We start from the raw sequence: 21,506 nt of genomic DNA, 5'->3' as shown, positions 1-21,506 counted from the left end.
CCAGCTGCTCTCGTGGCCCTTCTGAGGTGGAGGGAGACAGAAGGGGTCCAAGTGGGAGGTCCCGGGGCCGCCCTGCAGACCTCTCTGCCTCTGTGGAGATGAGGCCATCGTTCTCCCCACCACCCCTGAGCCCTGCGCTGGAAGAGGCCCTGTTCAGGGGCTTGTGGCCGGTGCTGAGTCACGAGAGAGGGCCCAGGGCTGTCCTAGCTGGAAGTGAGTAGCCGCTGGGGCCTGCCAGGAGCCCCAGCTGCTGCAGACGGTGAGGAGGAGGCCCTGGCCGCTCACAACTTCCTCCTGCTGCACTCAGCCTGCAAAACACAACCGCAACGCAGACCCATCCGGAGGGCCGTGCCTCAGCTTCTCCCTCTCCCCAGGGGCTGCTCCCAGGAAGCAGGGCCCCAGTTGCAGCTTGTTTCTGGAGAGGGCCTGCACCAGGCCCCTGCCACGGCCAGCTGCAGCGCTCCCCCGCTGGTGTTATCAGTGTTTTCTCTTAACTGGGAGACTGGGGTCCAGGCCCTGGGAGCGGCTTAGAGGCCACACAGCTGAGAGAGCCAACCAGTGCAGAGAGAGTGAGGGGGAGCTGGTCTGGGGACTGCCGGTGGGTGGGGAGCCAGCCCTGCATGCTGCTGTGCAGGAGAGGGACACCTCTGGGGAAGGCTGCCCGCCATGTCTCCTCCCTAGCGGATGATGGCAAGTCCTGCATCTGCGAAACCAGTTTCACTTCGGCTAACCTAGTATTCCCCAGTCTCAACTGGGCCACTGAGCCCCTTTCCACAGATACTGAGACGTGCTGGGGAATAGCCCAGCCCGCCCACCTCCCCAGCCTGTGAGCTTTTTCCGTTTAGCAGATGAGTGACGCTTCTCTGCCAGGCCCACGCTGGAAGCGCACGGCGAGAGCTGCTCCACGTTGGCTGTGCTGCCGAGGGCCAGAGTGGGAAGGAGGCCTCTGAGAGGGCACTTCCAGCTCCTCACAGCCCTCCTGGAGTGGGCTTTCTGGACGCCTGCCCCCCCCCCAGCCCCAGGGTCCGGTTGCTGTTCCCCTCCCCTCAGGCAGCACTCTTCCTCATCACTTGTGATGTCGCCGAAAGACTCTCTAGTTGGAAGGTTCTTCTTTCTAAATGAAACAAAACCCTGTTCCCTGTACCGTCCCCTGGGGTTCCAGAAGCACCATCTGGAGCACACAGTGAAGGACTGCAAGGTGGTGTGGGATGCGTGCAACTTAAAGCTGAGAGGCTGGGCCTGCCTCCAGCGGGCTCCCTGCTTGCTGTGTGACTTGGAGCAAGGTGCTTCCTTCTTTGGCCTTAGGTTCCTTGTTTGAAAAGGTGGGAGGGGCCCAGTGAGCTGTAAGGGTCCCTGAGGCCTTCTGAAGAGTCCTTGGGCAGAAGGGTCCCCCAGACTGTCAGCTTGCAGTGACCTAGATGTTACAGGGACAGAGATCCCTTCAGTCTTTCCCGGACCTCCTATCTTCCCTTGTTCTAGTCTCTTCTTGGGCAGCCCGTGTGTCAGGTACGACCCCGTCCTCAGAGAGCTCACAGCCTGGCATGGAACCTGTGAGGCAGGAGCTCAGTGAGACACGCTGAGAGCTGGGAGGGAGGTGGACATGCGGGCCCACAGGGCCCTGCGTCTGTCTGAGAGGCTGGGGTGGGCATCTAATCAGAGGGGACGCTGGGCCTCCACTCCCTAGAGGAGTCATTCCCCAAATCCTGCGTATCGATTCCGAGCTCTGGAGCGCTGCACAGGAGACCCGGAGCCTCGAGTCCTCAGGCTGGAACGGGGGGCACAGGGAAGTCCCACCCCAGGAGCAGTGGGACTTCCCAGCCCTTGAAGCCACACTTCCACTTCTATTTGTGCAGCTGGAGGCAGCAGCTCTTTTTTTTTTTTTTTTTTTTTAGCAACTACAGCACACTATGCTTGTCTGTTCACAGCAGCCAAGAAAGGGAGAGGCCACTGCTTGCCTGGGGAGCCTCTCTGCTGTGTTCTCCATGCCCCTGCTCCCGGTCTCTGCAGGCCTCCTGGCCAACGCACAGGAGCCAGCCCGGGGCCTGGGACTGTGCTAGACCTGCTGCATGCAACCTGTCTCTTCATCCCCATAACTGCCCTGTGAAGAGGGGAAACCGAGGCTGAGAGCTCATCAAGTGCCTGAGGGCATGCATCAGGGCCCAAGTCTTACCAGCAGGCCTGTGCGCTGTCCACTATGGCGGCACACTGCCCCCTGCCTCCCGAGCCCTTCTCCTTAGCCCCCTATCAGCTCCTGCCCTCTGGGGCCAGGGTCAAGGGTGCACCCTCTTCAGGGCCATCAGGATTGTGGAGGAGTCCTTGTGCCTCAGCCCCACCCCAGGGGTTCCTGGGAAGTCCTTTTGGCTTGAGGAGGAGACAAGGATGTTTTCAGAGCCCCAGAAATCACACCACATGCCCAGCTGCTCTGGGCAGAAACCGCCACCAGGAGGGCAGCACGGATATGGCCATAAGCAATTTGTCCAAGTGTCTAAAGTGGGATGTTTTTGTTCAGTTTGTGGCCCCACAGCTGACCCCTGCTCCCACCACCTCAGCGCCCGGCCACTGGCCTCCCCGCCCACATCCTGCTCGAGCTTGACCAGCAGACACTGCCTGGACCGTCACAGGTTTTCACAGACAATCTGAACTGAGGTCTTGGCCCCTTGAAGCAGCCACGGAGATTAAGGCGGGGGAAGGACCAGCATTTCTGGAGTCTCCAGGTTGCGCCATCTGGCTCAGCAAGAGAGCACGGGGGCTTTGGAGCCTGTCAGATCTGCTTTCTAACTCTCTAACTTGGCCTCTACCCCTTAACCAACTAGGGACCTTGGGCCGGGAGCTCTGCTCGCTTGTAAAGTGGGGACAATGGAACCAGCCTCACCAGAGGATGTGTTCAAGTATGTGACAGTATGTGCCACTGTCCCCTGGCAGCAGGACACATTCAGAGGGCAACTGAGGCAGGAATGGGAGTAAAGGGTCTTTCCATTCCTGACTTTGCAGGCTGAATAATAAGAAACAGGGCCAGCACTGTTCTAAGCATTTTACATATTAATTCATTGAATCCTCACAACAACCTATCAGGTAGAAGCTATTATTATTGTTCCATTTTACTGAGGAGGACACTGAGGCTCAGGGAGGTGACCCACCTCACCGAAGGTCACCCAGCTAGCGAGAGGCTATGCCCAGCTAGCACTCCATCCACGCCCTTAAGCTCTGTTCTTGCTGTCTTTTGGGTTGGAAATAAGTGGCCATTGATACAGTGTCTTCACTTGGAGTTCAAGTCCGCTGTGTTTACTGAGCTCCCGTGACGGTGGCACATTGCTAGGCCCCGAGGATTCAGCATGGGCCAGGCAGGACCGGGCCCTCTGCAGGAGGAGACCCAGCCTAGTCCACGGGCCCTCGCAATGCAGTATGGAAAGGTCTTGCAGTTGGAGAAGGGGTTGGCTAGTGACCTCCGACGTCCCCCTTCTGCATCTGCAGTTCTAAAACTATGATCTCACATTCTGAGTCCAAAAGTCTCTGATTACAACATTCTACGAAGGAACAGCCTAGGACCCAACCTTTGGGGCTTCCAACCTTTTATGATCCAACATCACAGGGTATAAGTTCCAGTGTGCTTGAGCTTAAATATACCCTACAATATACCCCTCCCCCGGCCAAGAGGCCAGCTGTGCCATCCAGGCCGAAGAGCCCAGTGCTCTTCCTGCAGAGGCTCCTGGGTCTCACGAGGGGAGCCCGCAGCCCGGGTGGAGGCCCAGGGCTCTGGGGCCTGATTATGTGGCTCGGGCTGTTTCCACAGCAGCTGCTGCTACAGCCCACGTGGACTGACCCCTCCCCAGGCAGCTTGGGCTCAGGCCTGGGCAAGCCCAGGAGGGACAGAGGTAGAAGCCAGGCCTTGCCCTCAGGGACCTTCAGAACAGCTGGGGAAGTGGACAAGCCCAGGCCCAGTGTGGTCCGGGCTGGAGGCGGGGCTGGAACAGGGTGGAGACACCATGTAGCCTGGAAAGTTCCTAGATGGCAGGACCATGACACCTGGTGTCAAGCTGCTGGCTTGGGAGTCTTCAGTTTCCTAGTTCTGCACACAGTAGGTTGTGCCCATTGCACAGACAGGGGAAACTGAGTCACCACTGGGTGACTGAAATTCTGGGATCTGGCCATTGAGGAAGGTGGAGAGGCCAAGACTAGAACCCAGACATTGCACACTCCAGCCCCACATTTTAAGAAGCCAGGTCTACACCGGACTCTGGTGTCTCCCTCCATGGAGGCATTTCTTAAGCCCTGCCCCCTTTCTAGAATCCCCTCCAGGGGCCTTCCAGTGGGATAAGGGAGGTGGGAGGGAACAGTGCCTGGAATTTCCTCGTCCCCACCTGAGCCTCGGAGCCAGGAGCCTCCCAACTTCTGGCCAGGATTCCACACCCAGGTGGGCTCCCAGCTGAGAGGCTCTGGCTAAAGCAGCAGCAGCTGGGGGTCCCCTTCGCCCCTCCCCACCCTCCAGGGCCTGCCTGGCTCTCCCTTTGGGGAGTGAAGGGGCAGTCAGCACCCAGTGAGTGCCTACTGTGTTCCAGGCCCAGTGCTGGGCACTGGAACACTGAGATGTCTGAGGCCAAGGTCCTGCCCTCGAGAAGTGCCCAGTCTGCCAATCCACACACAGTAGGTGCTCAAGTAATCCCCAAGCAACTGAAACTCCAACAAAGCCAAGTGCAGTGGGTGTGGCAGGACTCTCCCCCATGCCCCCCCATCCCGCCCCGAGTGCTCCTGATGCCTCAGGGGTCCAGGGGTTCAGGGTAAGGAGAGCCTACTGCTTCCCAAAGGCTCTCATCTTGTATTGACTGGCAATTATGGAGCACCTACTGTCTGCTCAACTCTGTTTTGGGTGGAGGGCCAAAGCAAGAACTGCTGAGTTTGGGGGTCAGTGCAGTACCCACATCACTGCCTTACAAGAAGGAAGGGCAGGGCCTGAGGAAGTTTGCCAGGAGAAGGGGCTTTACAGATGGAGGAAACTGTCGGTGTTGGGGCTGGGAGAGAGCAGGGTGTCGGAACAGCCCTGGGAGGGTTCGCTGTGGCTGGAGGGTGGTGGGTACCCCCTTAAAGGGGTGATGGGAGCAGGAGCATGGGTGCTGGAGGAGCAGGCAGGGGTATCCTGTCTGCTTTTCCGGATGGGCAGGGCCAGGACAGCTGGCCCATCAGGCCATTAGATAGCGAGTCCAGAGTTCCAGGGACTTGTCCAAGGGCACACAGCAGTGGGGTGGCCCCAGGAAGCCAAAGCCCTCAGCCAATCGCCCAGCAGGGGCGCAGGGGTGACCTTTAGCTCAAGGCAGCCAGGAGGTCCTTTGGGGAGGGGGTCGGGGCAGCATCCTTTGGCAGGCCCAGATGGGCCATAGGGGTCAGAGAGGCCTGTCCTTGGGCTCTGCCTCCTAAGCATGGAACTCTCTTTCCCCTTTAAGAAGGGTGCAAAGGTGATTTATACCCGGGCCTTGCAGGCCGGCGGGTGGGGCAGGAACCCGGGAGGCCTTGGCGCGCGGTGGCAGGAGCCGGCTTACCTGCTTCCCGCCACCGGGGCCGGGCGGGGCGGGGCGGAGCCGGGAGGAGAGGCCGCGCACACAACCTGCGGACGGCCAGGCGGCCGGCCCGACCGACGCTCTCGGCACCGGCCGGGGGCCGTGGGGGCCCGGAAGACAGGGGAGCGCGAGGAAACAAACTTGGAGAGAGGAGTGACCTGGGGGCCGGGGGCGGAGCCCGAGCGGGGGAGGAGAGCGGCGCGAGAGCGCGGCTGGCCCAGGAAGCGGCGAGCGCCGCCCACCCATCCGGGGCGAGAGAGGCGCTGCGGGCAGGCAGGCTGGGCCGGGGGCTGCCGGGCCCTCGACCCCCACCGTGACCCCGCAAGCCCAGCCCGGCCCCAAGATGATGAAGAGGCAGCTGCACCGCATGCGGCAGCTGGCCCAGACGGGCAGCTTGGGACGGTGAGTGTCAGCCGCCTCCTTTCCAGCCCCGCTCTCACCCCGCCGGACCCTGGGGGAGGTAGAAGTGTCGGGGAGGCTGGGGACAGCCGGACAGCCGCCCTCTGACCGCCGGAGTCCTGCCCTCTCTCCTTGCCCTCTGAATGCCACCCCCACCTCCCAAGAGGGGCAGGCGCTGGCTTTGGGAGAAGGGACACCCTCACCCCTGAGTGGAGAGGGTGCTGGGAGGGTCAAGGATGCTGGGTCTTCTCTGCCTCCATGAGCCTCCGAGTGGACAATCCTCCCTGGCCTCACTTGTCCCCTCTGTACAATGGGGACAGTCAACCATCTCTGGTTGCCTGTGGAGGGGGGAGGGGTGATCAGGGCCCCAGACTGTGGGGGAGGGGAGGAAACAGGGTCACGGCCTGGGGGAGGAGGGGCCTGCCCCTGCCCTGCTGTGTGCCTCTCCCTCCCGCCCTAGCCGCTGCCTGCTTCTCTGTCTTGCTTCTGCTTTTCCCATCCTCAGGTGGAAACATCCCCAGGTCTCCCGGCTCCCACCCCCAGCCCCTAAGCTGGTGGGGTGGAGGCCGGAAGTTTGGGGTGCTCCGAGGGCCTGTCTTCTCTCCTCTTCCCCCTGCGCTGGGAGTTTCCCATTCTCTGGGCCCAGGGGTGGGGACTGGGTGTCCAGAGACCTGGTTCTCGGCTCATGCTGGCACAGATGCCTGTGTGAGCCTGGGCAGTCAGGCCACCTTGCTCTGGGCCTCAGCGTCCCCATGTGTCCCCGGGGAAGGATCCCAGGGCCTGCCCACCCCCAGTCCAGAGTCCTGTGTGACTGACAGCCCAGGAGTCTGAGCTCGCACACTTCCCATTCTTGGGGCCAGCCTAGGCCTCCTCTCCCCAGGGTCAGCAGAAGAGAGAGGCTGGGCTCTGGGGTGGCTCCCCCAGCCCCTCCTTTGGTTTCGTCCGCCCTCTCTCAGGACACAGCCCTGGGTGGAGGAGGAAAAAGCCATGAATCCTATTCCCGCCCCCACGGAATGTGCTCCGACTGGGATGAGGCAGGCAGGCCACCCAGGGCGGGCCCTAACTGGGAGGGGCACTGGAAGCAACAGGGGTCCAGGTGCCCTGTTGGGGGGCAGGGGGTTTCCTAACCTGGGCCGGCTCAGCAGACGCTGTCTCCCCCCACAGCACCCCGGAGACTGCCGAGTTCCTGGGTGAGGACCTGCAGCAGGTACGTGCCTGGGCCGGTGGCGGGTGGCAGGGCAGGCCCGTGCAGGCTGTCAGCGGAGGGCCGGGCGGGGACGCCTGTTGGGGGCCCCGGTTGAGTCATTCCCCAAGCTGTTGGACATGGGGTCCCCAGGAGGAGGGAAGAGAAAGGTGGTTCCTGCTCTGGGGGAGAACAGGGCGGGGAGGGTGGGGAACAGTAACCCCCCGGGCCCCCCTCCCAGGTGGAGCAGCGGCTGGAGCCGGCCAAGCGAGCAGCCCACAATGTCCAGAAACGGCTGCAGGCCTGTCTGCAGGGCCAGAGCGGGGCGGACATGGACAAACGAGTGGTGAGTGGGGGTCCCGGGGAGGAGGGTCCTGGGCAGGACACCTCTGTCCAATGGCAGAGCAAGGTCGGGGCTGGGGTCTCCCTGTGGGTCTGAGCCTCTGGCACCAAGAGGGTGGAGACTGCTCTAAGGCCCCTGGGTACCCTGTTCACGAGGCCCTATCTCTCCCCCATCCCCTCTTGACGCCTCCTCCCTTTGCGCCAATCCCTTGAGCCAACACCAGGCCTCTGACAGTGCCTGAACTTCTCTGTCCAATGAGCACCCAGAGCAGAGCAGGCCCTCAACTGAGGCAGTCTGTGAGGGCTTCCTGAAGGAAGTGGCATTTGAGCCAGATTTTGAGTGCTGCTCACAGGTATTAACCAACAGCCAGCATTTATGGACTGATTACTGCTAGTCTGTTACTAAGATGTGTCAATGCATCACCTGACTTAATGCTGACAGCAACCCTCGGAGGAGGCTGTGTTTATTAGCACTGTGTACAGATGAGGAAATGGAGGCTCAGAGAGGTAAAGTGACTCGCTCAAGGTCACACAGCTAGTAAGTGGCAGAACTGAGGTTTGAACCCGGTTCTCTCTGACCAGAGCTGGTGCTCTCCATAACTCTGGGTGGGAATGTGTAGGGCTTGCTGTGGAAGCAGTCACAGTTCAATGTGGCCAGAGCACTGGGGGGAACGAGGAGCAGCGGGGACCCTTGGGGGGGGTTTGAGCTCAGCAGTGGCCGGGTTAGCCACATCTGCCCTGGGGCAAGGTGAAATAGCCCACTAGCTCCTCCATTCTCTCTCCAGCTGTCTGACCTGGGGCGAGCTCCACGCCCTCTCTTCTTTTTTTTTTTTAAATCTTTATTTATTTTTTTTTCCCCCAAAGGCCCAGTAGATAGTTGTATGTCATAGCTGCACATCCTTCTAGTTGCTGTATGTGGGACGCGGCCTCAGCATGGCCAGAGAAGTGGTGCTTCGGTGCGCGCCCGGGATCTGAACCCGGGCCGCCAGTAGCGGAGTGCGCACACTTAACCGCTAAGCCACAGGGCCGGCCCCACGCCCTCTCTTCTTAGTTTTCCAGTCTGTAATGGTCATTCCTTCCTGCCTAATCAAGTGGCTTCTGAGAGGGGATAGGGGATCCCAGATGGGTGGGGACTCTACATGGTCACAGGGAGATGTCACCCCCACCATGCCTTGTCATCATCCTGCTTCCACTCTCACCTGTGACTGTGGCCCTCCCAGGTCCCCTCCTCCCCTATCCCACCCAGTGCCTCAGTGGGGCTCTGCCCCCAGGGACTTGCGGTGTGCTCGGGCAGGGTGTTGGATGCCCAGCAGGCAAGCGCATACACTCACCTCCTGGCCGGCCCCACCCCTCCTTGTAGAAGAAGCTTCCTCTCATGGCTCTGTCTGCTACAATGGCCGAGAGCTTCAAGGAGCTGGACCCCGATTCCAGCATGGGGTGAGCACAGACATGGGCTCTGCCCTCACCTGGAGATGCCAAGGAGGGATCTGGGCTGGGAGGGGGTTCAGGTCGGGGAGGGCCTCCACGGTGGAAGGATGACCAGGCTGGGGAGAGTGTCTGGGCTGGGGAAAGTGTCCAGGTCAGGGAGGGCGGCCAGGCCTGGGAGGGGTTGGGCTCAGTGAAGGTGAAGGAGAAATGGAAGGGCAGGAGGTGATGGGGAAGAGAGGAGGCCCTTCCTCTTTCCAAATGGTGGTGAGGGGCTGTGGGAGCCCGGGCCCACTGCGTGCTGTGTCCACAGGAAGGCCTTGGAGATGAGCTGTGCTATTCAGAACCAGCTGGCCCGCATCCTGGCGGAGTTTGAGATGACCCTGGAGAGGGATGTCCTGCAGCCGCTCAGCAGGCTGAGTGAGGTGACCCTGTCCCTGCCCCCAGCTTCCCCAGCCTCTGGCTCCCGCCTCCCCCAGCCCACTGAACCGCTCCTCATGCCTGCCCCCAGGAGGAGCTGCCAACCATCCTTAAGCATAAGAAAAGCCTACAGAAGCTGGTGTCTGACTGGAACACCCTCAAGAGCAGGTGAGAGCCACAGCCTCTGGGTGGGGTCCATGCCTAGGTCAGCCTACGGAGGTGGCCACAGAGCTTCCAGGCCCTTCCCACACTAGGAGGACACTGCAGGGCCCGCTGGGTAATGTGTGTACTTATGCACACGTCTGGTCCTTAGGAACACGTGGTGAGGGTGCATGTGAGTGTGCCCCTGTGCACGTGTGTGTGCACGTGCTTGTGCCAACTGGGGGTGACCCCAAAGCCCAGGATAGCCATAAACAATCCTCCAAGATCCCTGGAGGCAGGAGGGCCCTCACCTTCCACTCTGGAGCTGGGTGGCTGTGATCACCAAACCCACCACCAGGGGGTGCCCTAGAGCTCTCATGACCCAGGCCAGGCAGAGGCCCAGGGCCAGTGGAGCTGGGATTTACGTCTAAAATCCTGGAATCCCATGTGGTCAGGCATATGGAGGGGACACTTGGCTCTGGGCATGCAGTGGGGACAGTGACCACCCCACTTTGGGATCATCCCCAGGCTCAGTCAAGCAGCCAAGAACTCAGGCAGCAGTCAGGGCCTGGCCGGCAACCCAGGCAATTACAGCCACACCACCGCAGCCAACAAGGTGGAGACGCTGAAGGAGGAGGAGGAGGAGCTAAAGAGGAGGGTGGAGCAGTGCAAGGTGAGGGGGCGCTTGAGGTTCCCCAAATGTGTTGGGGTGGCAGGGGTGGGTACTCTCCCCATTTCTCAGATGAGGAAACCGCAACTCAGAGAGGTGACGTGACTTGCCCAAGTCCACACAGCTGGGAAGCAGCAGAGCCGGGGTTTGAATCCAGACAGTCAGGCTCCATGGACTGTGTACTTAGCCATTGCCTTGTCGCCTCATCTGTCTACACCATACGCATAACACCTGGGAGACAGACTTGGTCTGTTCCCCAGAATCTCAGTGTGTTTGCTGCGTGAGTGAACGAATGAATGACGGGTGAATGAATGAATGAATGATGAGTAACACAAGGCACTGTGCTAAGGATATGGGGACACAGAGGTCACAACTAGAAGCTGTAAAAGACCCTCAAGAATTTGAAGGGGTTCCTGTGGGCTGGCCCCAAGAACAAACCTTGGCAGAGAGAGGAGAGCTGGGTGGGACCCTCCAAGCTTCCCCACTGGGTCCCCGCCTCACTGGTGTAAGCTGTCCCCTCTCTGTCCCCAAGGACGAGTACTTGGCTGACCTGTACCACTTTGCCACCAAGGAGGACACATATGCCAACTACTTCATCCACGTGAGTCCAAGACCAGGCTCTAGCCACCGGAGCTCAGGGGTGGACGCCAGAGTTGGGGGCCACTGAGACCCCCTGCGAGATGGTGGAGGGGAGGGATCTGCTCTTGTGGACCCTGGGGGATGCTCAGATTCACCCACTTCCCCGGGGATGCCCGTTGTCCCCACAGCTCATGGAGATTCAGGCTGACTACCATCGCAAGTCTCTGAGCTCGCTGGACACGGCCCTGGCAGAGCTGAGGGAGAACCACAGCCAAACAGGTAGGGACACAGGTGGGCCCCGACCCCGTACCCCCGCCCCCTGCCCCGCTCAGGGCGTGTTAAGAAGCTTGCACTCCATCCTGAGGGGCGATAGGGAGCCATGGACGAGTTCTGAGCAAGGGAGGGCTCCGTTAGATGTGTAACGGAGAGATTGCTCTGGCTGCTGCATGGAGGATGGAGCGAAGGGGGCAGGACTGGAGCCAGGAGACCTGTTAGGAGGCAGAAGGGAGGGGACGGTGGCCTGGACTGGGGTGGAGGCAGCGGAGGTGGGTGGATTCGAGAGAGATGTTGGATGATATCAAGATGTGTGGCATGGATGGTCGGGTGGGAAGTGGTACCAAAGTTGGCCAAAGCAGTAGCCCCTTGAGGACGTCTGGGGGTGCCCCTGTCTACCCTGACCTGGCTGTCCAGGGGTGGGAGGACCCTGGGCCGCTGATCTGTCTCATCCCTGCAGACCCCTCCCCCTCGATGACGGCCGCCCCCTCCTCCAGGGTGTATGGGGTGTCGCTGGGAACCCACCTGCAAGAGCTGGGCCGGGACATCGCCCTGCCCATCGAGGCCTGCGTCACGATGCTGCTTTCTGAGGGCATGAAGGAAGAGGTGGGACGTACTGGGGCAGGTGGGGAAGGAGCTTCGGGGCCCTCACTCTGTCCCAGACCTCCCACGTGCACCCTCCACTGGCTCCTGTAACTCCACCGTTAGAGCACGGGTCCCGGGAGAAGGCACGGCCTCCTGCTGCTGAACTGACACCACCTCCCACTTACTGATGCTCCCGTGGGCCAGGCACTGTGCTGCAAGCCCTCTGCATTCCTTGCTCCATTTAATTATGCCAATAACCCATGGAAGGAGCCCTCACTGGCTTCATTTTATAAGGAGGAGATGTCCCAGCGGCACATGAGAAGGTGGCAGTGAAGCCAGGACTCCGGTGCAATCCCGGCTGCCCGCATCCGTCCTTTGCATCTCCGTGTTGCTAGTACACCAGCTCCTTCCCTGAGGACAGACCCCTAGCGGGTGGAGCAGACTCAAAGACAGACTTAGGTGTCTGCACAGTCCTCCTCGGCCTCCTGTCTCCCTTCCACTCCTAACCAGACGCCTGTCTCCCCACGACTTTCCCCAGCTCCTCCCAGACTTCCCACGTTGCTCAGAATTCTAGAACTTGAGAGTTGAGAGGATCCACGGACACTGTGGTGTCCACTCTGCCCACCAGACCAGTGGGGATGCTGAGGGGCAGCGAGGGCCAGCCGCCTATCCCAGGCCATGAGTGAACCAGGGCCTCCCAGTCAGGGCACCCTGCCCACCCTCCGTGACCCTACTTGCTCCCTCTCGCACCCCAGGGCCTCTTCCGTCTGGCCGCCGGGGCCTCGGTGCTGAAGCGCCTCAAGCAGACGATGGCCTCAGACCCCCGCAGCCTGCAGGAGTTCTGCTCCGACCCCCACGCCGTGGCAGGTGCCTCCTCCAGGGAGCCCTGGGTGGGGGGCCTTCTCCCCACATCCCTTCCCCACAGCTGCCTGGAATGATCCCATGATAGTTTGGCTTAAGGCCTGATAATCTGCTGAGGAGACATGGGGTCCTTGACGTAGGGTCCATGATGAACCCCCTGAAATGCATGTACGTTTTTCTGGAGACAAGATCACAAGCCTTCATCATTTTCTCAAAAGGGCCCATGGCCCAAAGAAATGATCAGACCTGGACATGTTAGTGTGAACGAGGGCTAGAGGTTCCTAACAGATGGAGAGGGCTGGGTACTGGGGGTGGAGGTTGGGGCTTGGGGGCTATGTCTGAGCCCCCACCGCCACTTCAGGTGCCCTCAAGTCCTATCTGCGGGAGCTGCCGGAGCCCCTGATGACCTTTGATCTCTATGATGATTGGATGAGGGCAGCCAGGTGAGGACTGGGGAGGGGGTTGCTGGGGAGGACAAGGCCGCAGAGGTGTGGCCCTGAGCTGGCTCACCAGGTCTCTCCCTCCCCAGCCTGAAGGAGCCGGGGGCCCGGCAGGAGGCCCTCCAAGAGGTGTGCAGCCGCCTGCCTCATGAGAACCTCAACAACCTCAGGTGAGCCCCGAGCCCACCCCCCAGACGTCCCCGCAAAGCCAGGGCCCAGCTGGGACTCCAGGGCCCCAGGTCTGAGTCCTGCCTCCTCATCCTAAGCAATATTGCTGAAAACATAGCTTTGATGTACCAGTCATATTTTCTAATACTAGACATTGAACTAAACACATACCTTGAACCTTTGAAGCCACACCACCAGGCTTCAAGCCCCAGCTCTACCACTGGGTGGTCCTGGGCAGGCGGCTGGCCTCTCTGTGCCTCAGCGCCCTCCTCTGGAAACACGGAGCATTACAGTCCCTGCCCCCAGGGTGGCTGGGAGACTTAGCTCAGTGCCTGACACATAGGTGGTGCTCGTAGGTCAGCTGATTTGTTAAAATTTTTTAAACCATCTCGTGTGGTGTCTCTGCCACTGGTCGGAAACTCCAGGCTGGGAAATTCTCGGGTCTCAGGGTGTTGATGAGTGTTCATGGCCGAAATGCCCTGCCCCTGGTCCAACCCACCTCCTGCCTCCCCAGGTACCTGATGAAGTTCCTGGCACGGCTGGCCGAGGAGCAGGAGGTGAACAAGATGACCCCCAGCAACATCGCCATCGTCCTGGGGCCCAACCTGCTGTGGCCCCCTGCAAAGGAAGGGTGAGGGGCCGCGGGTCCGGGGAAGGTGGTGGTCCCCACCCCAACCATGTGTGGCTTGCTTTTCGCCTGGGCCTCAGTTTCCCCATCCTTAGAGTGGGTTGAGCAGCTCCTATTCTCAAGGCTGCTGTGAGGAGCAGCCGGAAGAGATCATGGACCCCGCAGGGCCTTGGAGAGAGGCGTTCTGGATGATGGGGTGCTGGGGGCGCTGGGAGCCCAGCCCCACCCCTCCACCTTCCAGAGATGGACTCAGAAGTCACTCCCTGGACCTCCATTTCCTCATCTGTAAACTGGAGAAAAATAAACTTCGAGGATTTTCACTTTGGGAATTAGATGAGATAATGGATGGAGAAACGTTTTATAAACTGTAAAGTGCTGTGATATGTGAGGGGTCTTATTATTCACCTGGCCATGGATGGCAAAAGGATGGCATTCATTTGCTAAGTGTAATCAGTTGGTGGGGGTCCTAGATCCAAGAACCGTGAGGAAAGGGAGCCGTGACTGACGAGTGTCTGTCATGGGCGAAGGAAGGGGAGAATTGGGCGTGTGAGTGACACATTTGCCATCCACTGGTGATCTGTGAGCTTGTAAGAACAGGGGCCCAATGTGATTGGTCCTTATGTCCCCAGTGCCCAGCACAGGGCCAGGCAGAGTTGGGTCACTAAGACTTTGCTTATTGATGACCCACTTTGGCTCCCTTTCTGTCGCAGGGACCAGGCCCAGCTGGATGCAGCCTCAGTGTCGTCCATCCAGGTGGTGGGCGTGGTTGAGGCTCTGATACAGAACACAGACACACTCTTCCCTGGAGGTGAAGCCCCTACCTTTGTGAATGTGTCCCTTTGTGCCCTCATCTGCCCAGCTTGGTGCCCTCCAGACTCAGCCTCAGTCCCTGGCAGCCCCACAAACTCCCCACGAGGTCTTCTCCACTCTGAGCCTCAGTTTCTCATCTGTAAAATGGGGATGAGCCTGCCTGCCTCGTGGGATTCTTGTGAGCCTCACGTGGGAGCAGGAAGGCGAAACATGGTCCTGATGCTGTCAGGGGAGAGGGACAGCGGTCCTGATGCTGGCTGAGGCGGGGAGGCTGGCAGAGGCTCTGAGAGTTAAGACTGGCTCCCTTCTGTCTGCAGACATCAACTTCAACGTGTCAGGCCTGTTCTCAGCCCCCGCCCCCCAGGACAAGGTCAGCAACAAGCCGGCCTCTGAAGAGCTTCCAGCAGTTGCCATGCCCGCCCCGGCCACCGCCCCAGCTCCAGCTCCGGCCCCTACCCCGACCTCAGTGGCTACCAAGGAAAGGTGAGGACTGACGGACATGAATGGCCCCATCCTGGCCCCAAGATGCCCAGCCTGAGGCGCCATCTCTCAGGCGTCCAGCAGCATTTTAGGATGTGTAATTATTGTGTTTTCATCCCAAATACCAGGTTTCCCAGTTGGGAGGGGGTGGGGTGGAGACTCAGAGGCGGTGTCCCTCTCAGCCTCGCTGTGTTCCCTCATTCATTGTATGGCTGTTTCCTGAGCACCTACTGTGTGCCAGACATTGTTTCAGGCCCTGGGGATTTGGGAAACAAGGCAGCTGATCATTCTGGAATTTGTAAATACCTGTGACTCTTCTCTTGGTCCTTTAAGTCCAGAAGGGCTGCGTGGCACTGTGTTGCCTCTCCACCCAGCAGGTATTGTCTAGTTTATCACAGACGACTGGGGCCCGAACCATGAATGTCCTCAGATGAGCAAGACAGACAAACGCTGCCCTCAGAGCTGGCATTCCAGGGGGCAGGGAGTGAGAATCAGCAAGGACACCGCTAAGCGCGCAGTAGAATGTCAGGCGGTGATGTGCACTGTAAAGGAGAATAGGGCGGCGTCAGGGGATCAAGTAGGGACCTGCTTTAGCCGTGGGGTCAGGGAAGGCCTCCCTGAGGAGGAGCCAACTGAGCAGAGACCTGGAGGACGCCAGGAACGAGCCATGGCCTCCCTTTCTGCTTCTTACCCGCTCTCTGGCTTCTAGTGGCCGGAACATCCCATAAAGACCACATGGAGTCTGGGAGCCAAGGCGGAGGGAGGCCCTGCTTTCTACCCTCATCCTGGCCCCACAGGGGACCATGGACGCTGTTGCAGCGTCACACAGCAGCCAGGGGCTCAGCGGATGCAAACCCTGGCCAGTGCCAGAAGCATCTTCTCGGGGGGCCCAGCCTGGCGACAGATCCCAGGCCCAGCCGCAGGTGGTGGGGAACAAGTCCTGGAGGACCCAGACTCGGCCCGTGGGCTGGGAGTCTCCGCAGGATTCCAGGGGGCTTCTGGGAGATGGCCAAGCCCGACCCTGATCCTCTCTTTCCCTCGCAGGACAGAGTCTGAGGCGCCCCCCAGACCAGCCTCCCCCAAGGTCAGTAGGACGCCCCCGGAGGCAGCCGCCCCAGCAGAGGACATGGCTCGGAGGAGTGAGTTGGCCACGGGAGGAGAAGGGGGACAGAGGGTGGGCAGGGGGAGGGCTGGGCAGACCGTCCCCTGTTTCCAGGCAACCGGGGAGGCCAGGAATCCAGGTGGCTAAGGCCCAAGTTTGCTGCCTGACCCTCGGTTCAGATTGCAGCTCTGGGACCCTGGCAGGACTCCACCTGTCTGCACCCCAGCCGCCTCCTCTCTGTAACGGAAGTCACTGCACCTGCCTTGTGGGGCTGTTTGGAGAATTAAAGGTGCTGCCTGGCGTGTAGCCAGCACACAGTAAATGTCCGATGAAGGTCAGCGATCGTGAGCGTTGGGGGCCATGGAGTCCAGTCCCTCAAGAAGCCCAGAGACCACAGAGTGAAGAGGGCGGGGGGCGGGGGGGGTCTTCCAAGGGCAGTGAAAGGGAGGTGGTGGTGGGAGAAACCTGGGGCCTCCTTCTACGCCCTTTGGTGCCCTCACCTGTGGAGTTGGCCTAAAGCCAGGCAGGTGAGACAGCCGAGGATGCAGGTGAGGAGTCTGCCAGGGTGACCAGGACACCTGGGAGGCCCCGCCCAGCCCAGGAGGCTCTAGAGTTTTCCACCTGGGTGTCCTTGTAGAGCCGGGAGTAGATGGAGCGGCTGCAGGAGCCTCTGGACCAGCAGGAGTTGGCAGGTCACACAGGGACCTCCTTGCAGGAGGGGGCTTCTAGCCGCCTTTCCTGGACGGGGGGCAAGTGGGATGTTTGCTCACTGGAGCACAAGTCGAAGGACTGTCACAGCCTCACCTGAGCTGGTCCTCTCGTCAGCCCTGCGAGATGCAGGCTTTCATCCCATCTGACTGATGAGGAAACTGAGGCCCCAGGGGGCAAGTGGTTTGCCCAAATCCCCCAGAGGGTAGAGGCAGAGCTAGGGTGGGAGTCCAGACCCCGGCCCCACCCAGCCGCTCGGCTGCTTGACCAGGTTGGAACTGTGCAGTGGGGTCTCTGAGAGCTGGGGTAGGGTAGTTCTGGTGGGCTTCTGAGAGGAGGTGAGCAGGACCCAAGTCTCGGGGAAAAATGCAGCATTTCTTTATTCAACAAATATGTGGGCCCAGCCCCGTGGCCGAGTAGTTAAAGTTCAGCGCGCTCCGCTTCTGCGGCCCAGGTTCGTGGGTTTGGTTCCCGGGTGCGGACCTACTCCACTTATCAGCCATGCTATGGTGGCATCCCACATAAAAAATAGAGGAAAGGGCCGGCTCCGTGGCTTAGCGGTTAAGTGCGCGCGCTCTGATGCTGGCGGCCCGGGTTCGGATCCCGGGCGCGCCCCGAGGCACCACATCTCCGTCCAACCCGGGGCCGAGTCCCGCGTACAGCAACTAGAAGGATGTGAACCTATGACATACAACTATCTACTGGGGCTTTGGGGGGAAAAAATGAATAAATAAAATCTTTAAAAAAAAAAAAATAGAGGAAGATTGGCATGGATGTTAGCTCAGGGCGGATCTTCCTCAGCAAAAACAAATACGTACTGAACACACACTCCGTGCCCAGCAGCATGCTAGCCCCCTGCCCTCACTTAGTTTACATTCTGGTCCAGGAGACAAGCAGTACCACTAAAAACTGACAAGATCATTTCAGAGGGCAACAAGTCTATGAAGCAGATACAACAGGAAAATAGGACAGTACTCGGGGCAGGGTTGGGGAAGGGCTGCACCTCAGCTGAGGGGGTGAAGGGACAGGAAGAGAGGCCTGAGTGATGAGGAGCTGGCCGTGGAAAGAATGTTCCCAGCAGAAGGAACAGCACATACAAAGGTCCTGAGGCGGCATCGAGCTTGGTGGATTTGCCACAGGCCACGTGGTCTCCTAACTGCCCCTTTCCTTCCTCCACAGCCAAGCGCCCAGCACCGGCCAGGCCCACCATGCCGCCCCCTCAAGTCTCCAGCACCCGCGCCTCCCCTCCGGCCCCACCCCTGGCACCTGGCTCCGGCAGCCCTGTGACCCCCCGGGCTCTGCCCCGCCGTCTGGTGGGCAGCAGCCTCCGGGCCCCCACAGTGCCACCCCCATTGCCCCCCATGCCCCCCCAGCCTGCCCGGCGCCAGAGGCGGTGTTCACCAGCCTCCCCGGGTCCAGCCTCCCCAGGTCCAGCCTCTCCGTGTCCAGCCTCCCCCAGCCCAGTCTCTCTGAGCGGGCCTGCACGGGAGGACCTGGGGGCAGCCACCGAGGAGGGAGGGGCCCCTGAGGCTGTAGGCAGGGCCCCCACTTCCCCACCTAACCCCCCTCAGCCCCGGGCCAGGAGCCTTGCCTCAGAGACTGACTGAGCTAGCGGCTGCTCCCCGACAGCCCTCAGCCTCCCTCCCTCGCCGCCTTGTCCTCCCAGGACACAGCCCTGGCCCCTCCCAAGGGGGGGACCTCCAGCCTTTGCCTGCAAGTGCCTCGGTGCCCGCTGGGTCGGCCCCCACCGCGAGGAGGACTCGGGACAGTCCTCCACTTCCAGACCTTTTCCTCTTGGATCCACCCTGGGCTTGGGGGACCCCTCAGCCGACTCCCCGCTCTCTGGCAGGGTCCCAGGGGAGCCGCCGGAAGGAAAGAGAGCTTGCCTGCTCCTACAGGACTTTTATTTTTCTCTTGCCAACGTGTTTTGTTTGTAAGGCTGGTAAATAAATTATTTTGGACAAAACTGGAACAGCTGCCCAAAGGATCATTTTATTTTCTGTCCTTGAAATAAAGAAGCCACTTTCATAAAAGGGGAAAAAATACCTCTTCTTTGCCTCCTTTCTTGCTTCATGTCTGAAGTAACAGCCTAGGATTTGAGCACTTTCTAGATGCTACACACTGTGCTTTTGTATGCATGATTTCCTTTTAATCCTCTTCCGGGGAAGTAAATCCCGTTCCCTCTTGCAGCTGAGGAGACTGAGGCTCAGAAGGTGACCCTGGAAGGTCACATGGCGAATGAGGCATGGACCTGGGATTGGGACCCAGGTCTGACTGATTCCAGAGCCTGGGCCTGTCCCTCACATCCACAGCAATTTATTCAACTTCCTGGTGTTCTGGTTTCCTCATCTGTGAAACCGTGTAACCACTTCCACCACAGAAGTGTTGTTCTGAGGATTAAATGCAACCCTCCCATAAAGACCAAAGCACACAGGAGCCCCCTGTGGTGATGGCTGCTGTTGATGCTGTGTCCTCAGAGAAGGTGTAGAAGGATCCCCAAGGAGCAGGGTTGGATCTGTCCTCAAACATTCCCTGAGGCTGCTCCGGGCCAGACCCTGGGCTGGGTCCCTGACTCAGCCCGACACCCAAGGAATCCTGGGAACAGACAGGCAGGAGAACTGACAATTAGAATCAAGTGTCACGGCACGGGGAGCCCAGGTTAACCCAGTTAAGGGCAAGCCATTTAACCCAGACTGGTACGTGTGTATGTATGTGGGTGGAGGTCAAGGAAGGCTTCCTGGAGGAGGTGATATCGAAGGGGAGTCTCTCAGGACTTGGCCGGGTAAAAGAGGGAAGAAGGAAGAAATTCCAAGCCAAGGAGACCACCTATGCAAAGGCCGGGAGCAAAAGCCCAAGGCACTGGGGAACAGAAGACATGTGAGCCTCAGAGGCTGAGTGACAAGAGTGTGGCTTTTCTCAGGTCTTTGGACCTCCAGTTGCTTCTGGGGGTCAGACAGGTCTTCAGAGCCTTCTCAGAAATTGGCAGACAACCTCAGAATTGTGACACATCCCTCCCCAAGTGGGGATCTAGGCAGGCGGGAAACCCCATCACTGCCCTGGGCAACTGGCAACTGCTGCTCTGGCTCCTTCCCTACCTGCCTGGTGACAGGCTGCCTTTAGCCCAGTGCATCTCTACCCCAGCCTCACAGTAGAAGCCCCGGGGGGAATTAAAAAACATAGAAACCACGGCCGGCCCGGTGGCACAGTGGTTAAGTTTGTGCACTCTGCTTCGGCAGCCTGGGCTTTGCGGGCCCAGATGTCAGGTGCGGACCTAAGCGCTGCTCATCAAACCATACTGCGGCAGCGTCCCATCTATAAGGTAGAGGAAGATGAGCACAGATGTTAGCTCAGGGACAATCTCCCTCAGCAAAAAGAGGAGGATTGGCAACAGATGTTAGCTCAGGGCCAATCTTCCTCACCAAAACCCAAACAAAACAAAACAAAACACCAAAGAAACCAAAAACTACCAGGCCCCACCCAGAAAATTAAATCAGAATCTCTGAGGTCCTGCCATGGATTGGTTGTTTTGTTTTGGTTTGGTTTTGGTGAGGAAGATTGGCCCTGAGCTAACATCTGTTGCCAATCTTCCTCTTTTTCTTTTTTCTCCCCAAAGCCCCAATAGATAGTTGTCTGTCATAGTTGCACATCCTTCTAGTTGCTCTCTGTGGGACGCCGCCTCAGCATGGCTTGATGAGCGGTGAGGAGGTTCGCACCCAGGATCCGAACCTGCGAACCCCAGGCCAGTGAAGCGAAGTGCACAAACTTAACCACTATGCCACCAGGCTGGACCCTGGACTGATATTTTTAAAAAGCACTTGTCAAGTCATCGAACTGTGAGTTTAAGATCTATGCCTCTTATATCTCAAAAGTAAATTACATGTGTGTAAATTACATCTCAAAAAATCACTTCCAGGGCCAGCCCCAACAGCTTAGTCGTTAAGTTCAGTCGTTAAGTTCCGTGCGCTCTGCTTCCGCAGCCAGGGTTCGTTTCTTGGGCACAGATATATATACCACACGTCTCTCAGTGGCCATGCTGTGGCAGCAGCTCACATACAAAAAGAGGAAGATTGGCAACAGATGTTAGCTCAGGGCGAATCTTCCTCAGCAAAAACAGAAAAAATAAAAATCAGTTCCCCAGGGGACTCTACAGCACAGCCAGCGTGGAGAACCACTGGTCCACGCCAAGGGCTCCAGAGTCCAAGAAGACACCATGCACCTCTCTCCCCATCACACCCACACGCTGCTCAGGACTTGCTCAGAACTGGAGCGTCGACGGTTCAAAGGGCAATGAGACTCAACCCAAACACGACATTTCCTTTGGCATCTGTTTTCCTCCTAGCAACCAGCTCTCCTAAGCTTCTGATTGGCTGAGGACCGGGGGTCGGCTATTCGTTCCACATTTCCTACTCGTAACTCATTATTGGTCACAAAAAGCGTCAGTCTCCCAGAGAGGCGGGGGGGGTGGAAACTCGGCGGAGACTGGCTCAACAGAGCTAGGGGGCGGGGCGAAGGACCAAGCCAGGCCTTCATTGGTCCCCTTGCCTCGGTTTCGGCCACGATTCCGCCCTTTTCTCCAAGCTCCGTTAGCTCCCGGCCCCGCTCCTCTCCGAGACTCGCCCCCATTGGCCGCAGGCCAGGCCGCGACCCCGCCCCCCGGCGCTTCCGGCGCGCTGACTGGCAGGTGCGGGGGCCGCGCCGAAGGCGTGGAGCGCGCCGTGCCCGCGGAGGGAGAGCGGCGCGGCG

General features: G+C 59.5%; 1 protein-coding gene across 1 annotated transcript; it reads left to right on the top strand.

The window, feature by feature from the left end:
• Positions 1 to 5,613: 5,613 nt before the first annotated feature.
• SH3BP1 (SH3 domain binding protein 1) lies at positions 5,614 to 18,522 on the top strand. The gene is made up of 18 exons (XM_004418122.3): positions 5,614 to 5,951; positions 7,113 to 7,155; positions 7,373 to 7,477; positions 8,834 to 8,910; positions 9,212 to 9,323; positions 9,410 to 9,486; positions 9,988 to 10,132; positions 10,662 to 10,730; positions 10,897 to 10,987; positions 11,442 to 11,587; positions 12,322 to 12,433; positions 12,789 to 12,870; positions 12,957 to 13,037; positions 13,550 to 13,666; positions 14,374 to 14,471; positions 14,791 to 14,956; positions 15,998 to 16,092; positions 17,943 to 18,522. Exons 1-18 carry the CDS (start codon positions 5,893 to 5,895, stop codon positions 18,368 to 18,370), a joined length of 2,103 nt encoding a protein of 700 aa, XP_004418179.1. The 5' UTR covers positions 5,614 to 5,892; the 3' UTR covers positions 18,371 to 18,522.
• Positions 18,523 to 21,506: the final 2,984 nt, after the last annotated feature.

The sequence above is a fragment of the Ceratotherium simum genome, chromosome 25, assembly GCF_057802395.1.
Source record: "Ceratotherium simum simum isolate JZ-2026a chromosome 25, ASM5780239v1, whole genome shotgun sequence".
Taxonomy (NCBI): Eukaryota; Metazoa; Chordata; class Mammalia; order Perissodactyla; family Rhinocerotidae; genus Ceratotherium; species Ceratotherium simum.
Note: the sequence above shows the minus strand (reverse complement) of the source record. Positions and strands in the feature narration are given on the sequence as shown.

What these genes read in the sequence shown, in the direction of transcription:
- SH3BP1 (XM_004418122.3), top strand. Translation starts at nt 5,893, where the DNA reads ATGATGAAGAGGCAGCTGCACCGCATGCGGCAGCTGGCCCAGACGGGC. An exon ending in GGAGAACCACAGCCAAACAG is followed by an intron (nt 10,988 to 11,441) that starts GTAGGGACACAG and finishes TCATCCCTGCAG; the next exon opens with ACCCCTCCCCCTCGATGACG. An exon ending in GATTGGATGAGGGCAGCCAG is followed by an intron (nt 12,871 to 12,956) that starts GTGAGGACTGGG and finishes CTCCCTCCCCAG; the next exon opens with CCTGAAGGAGCCGGGGGCCC.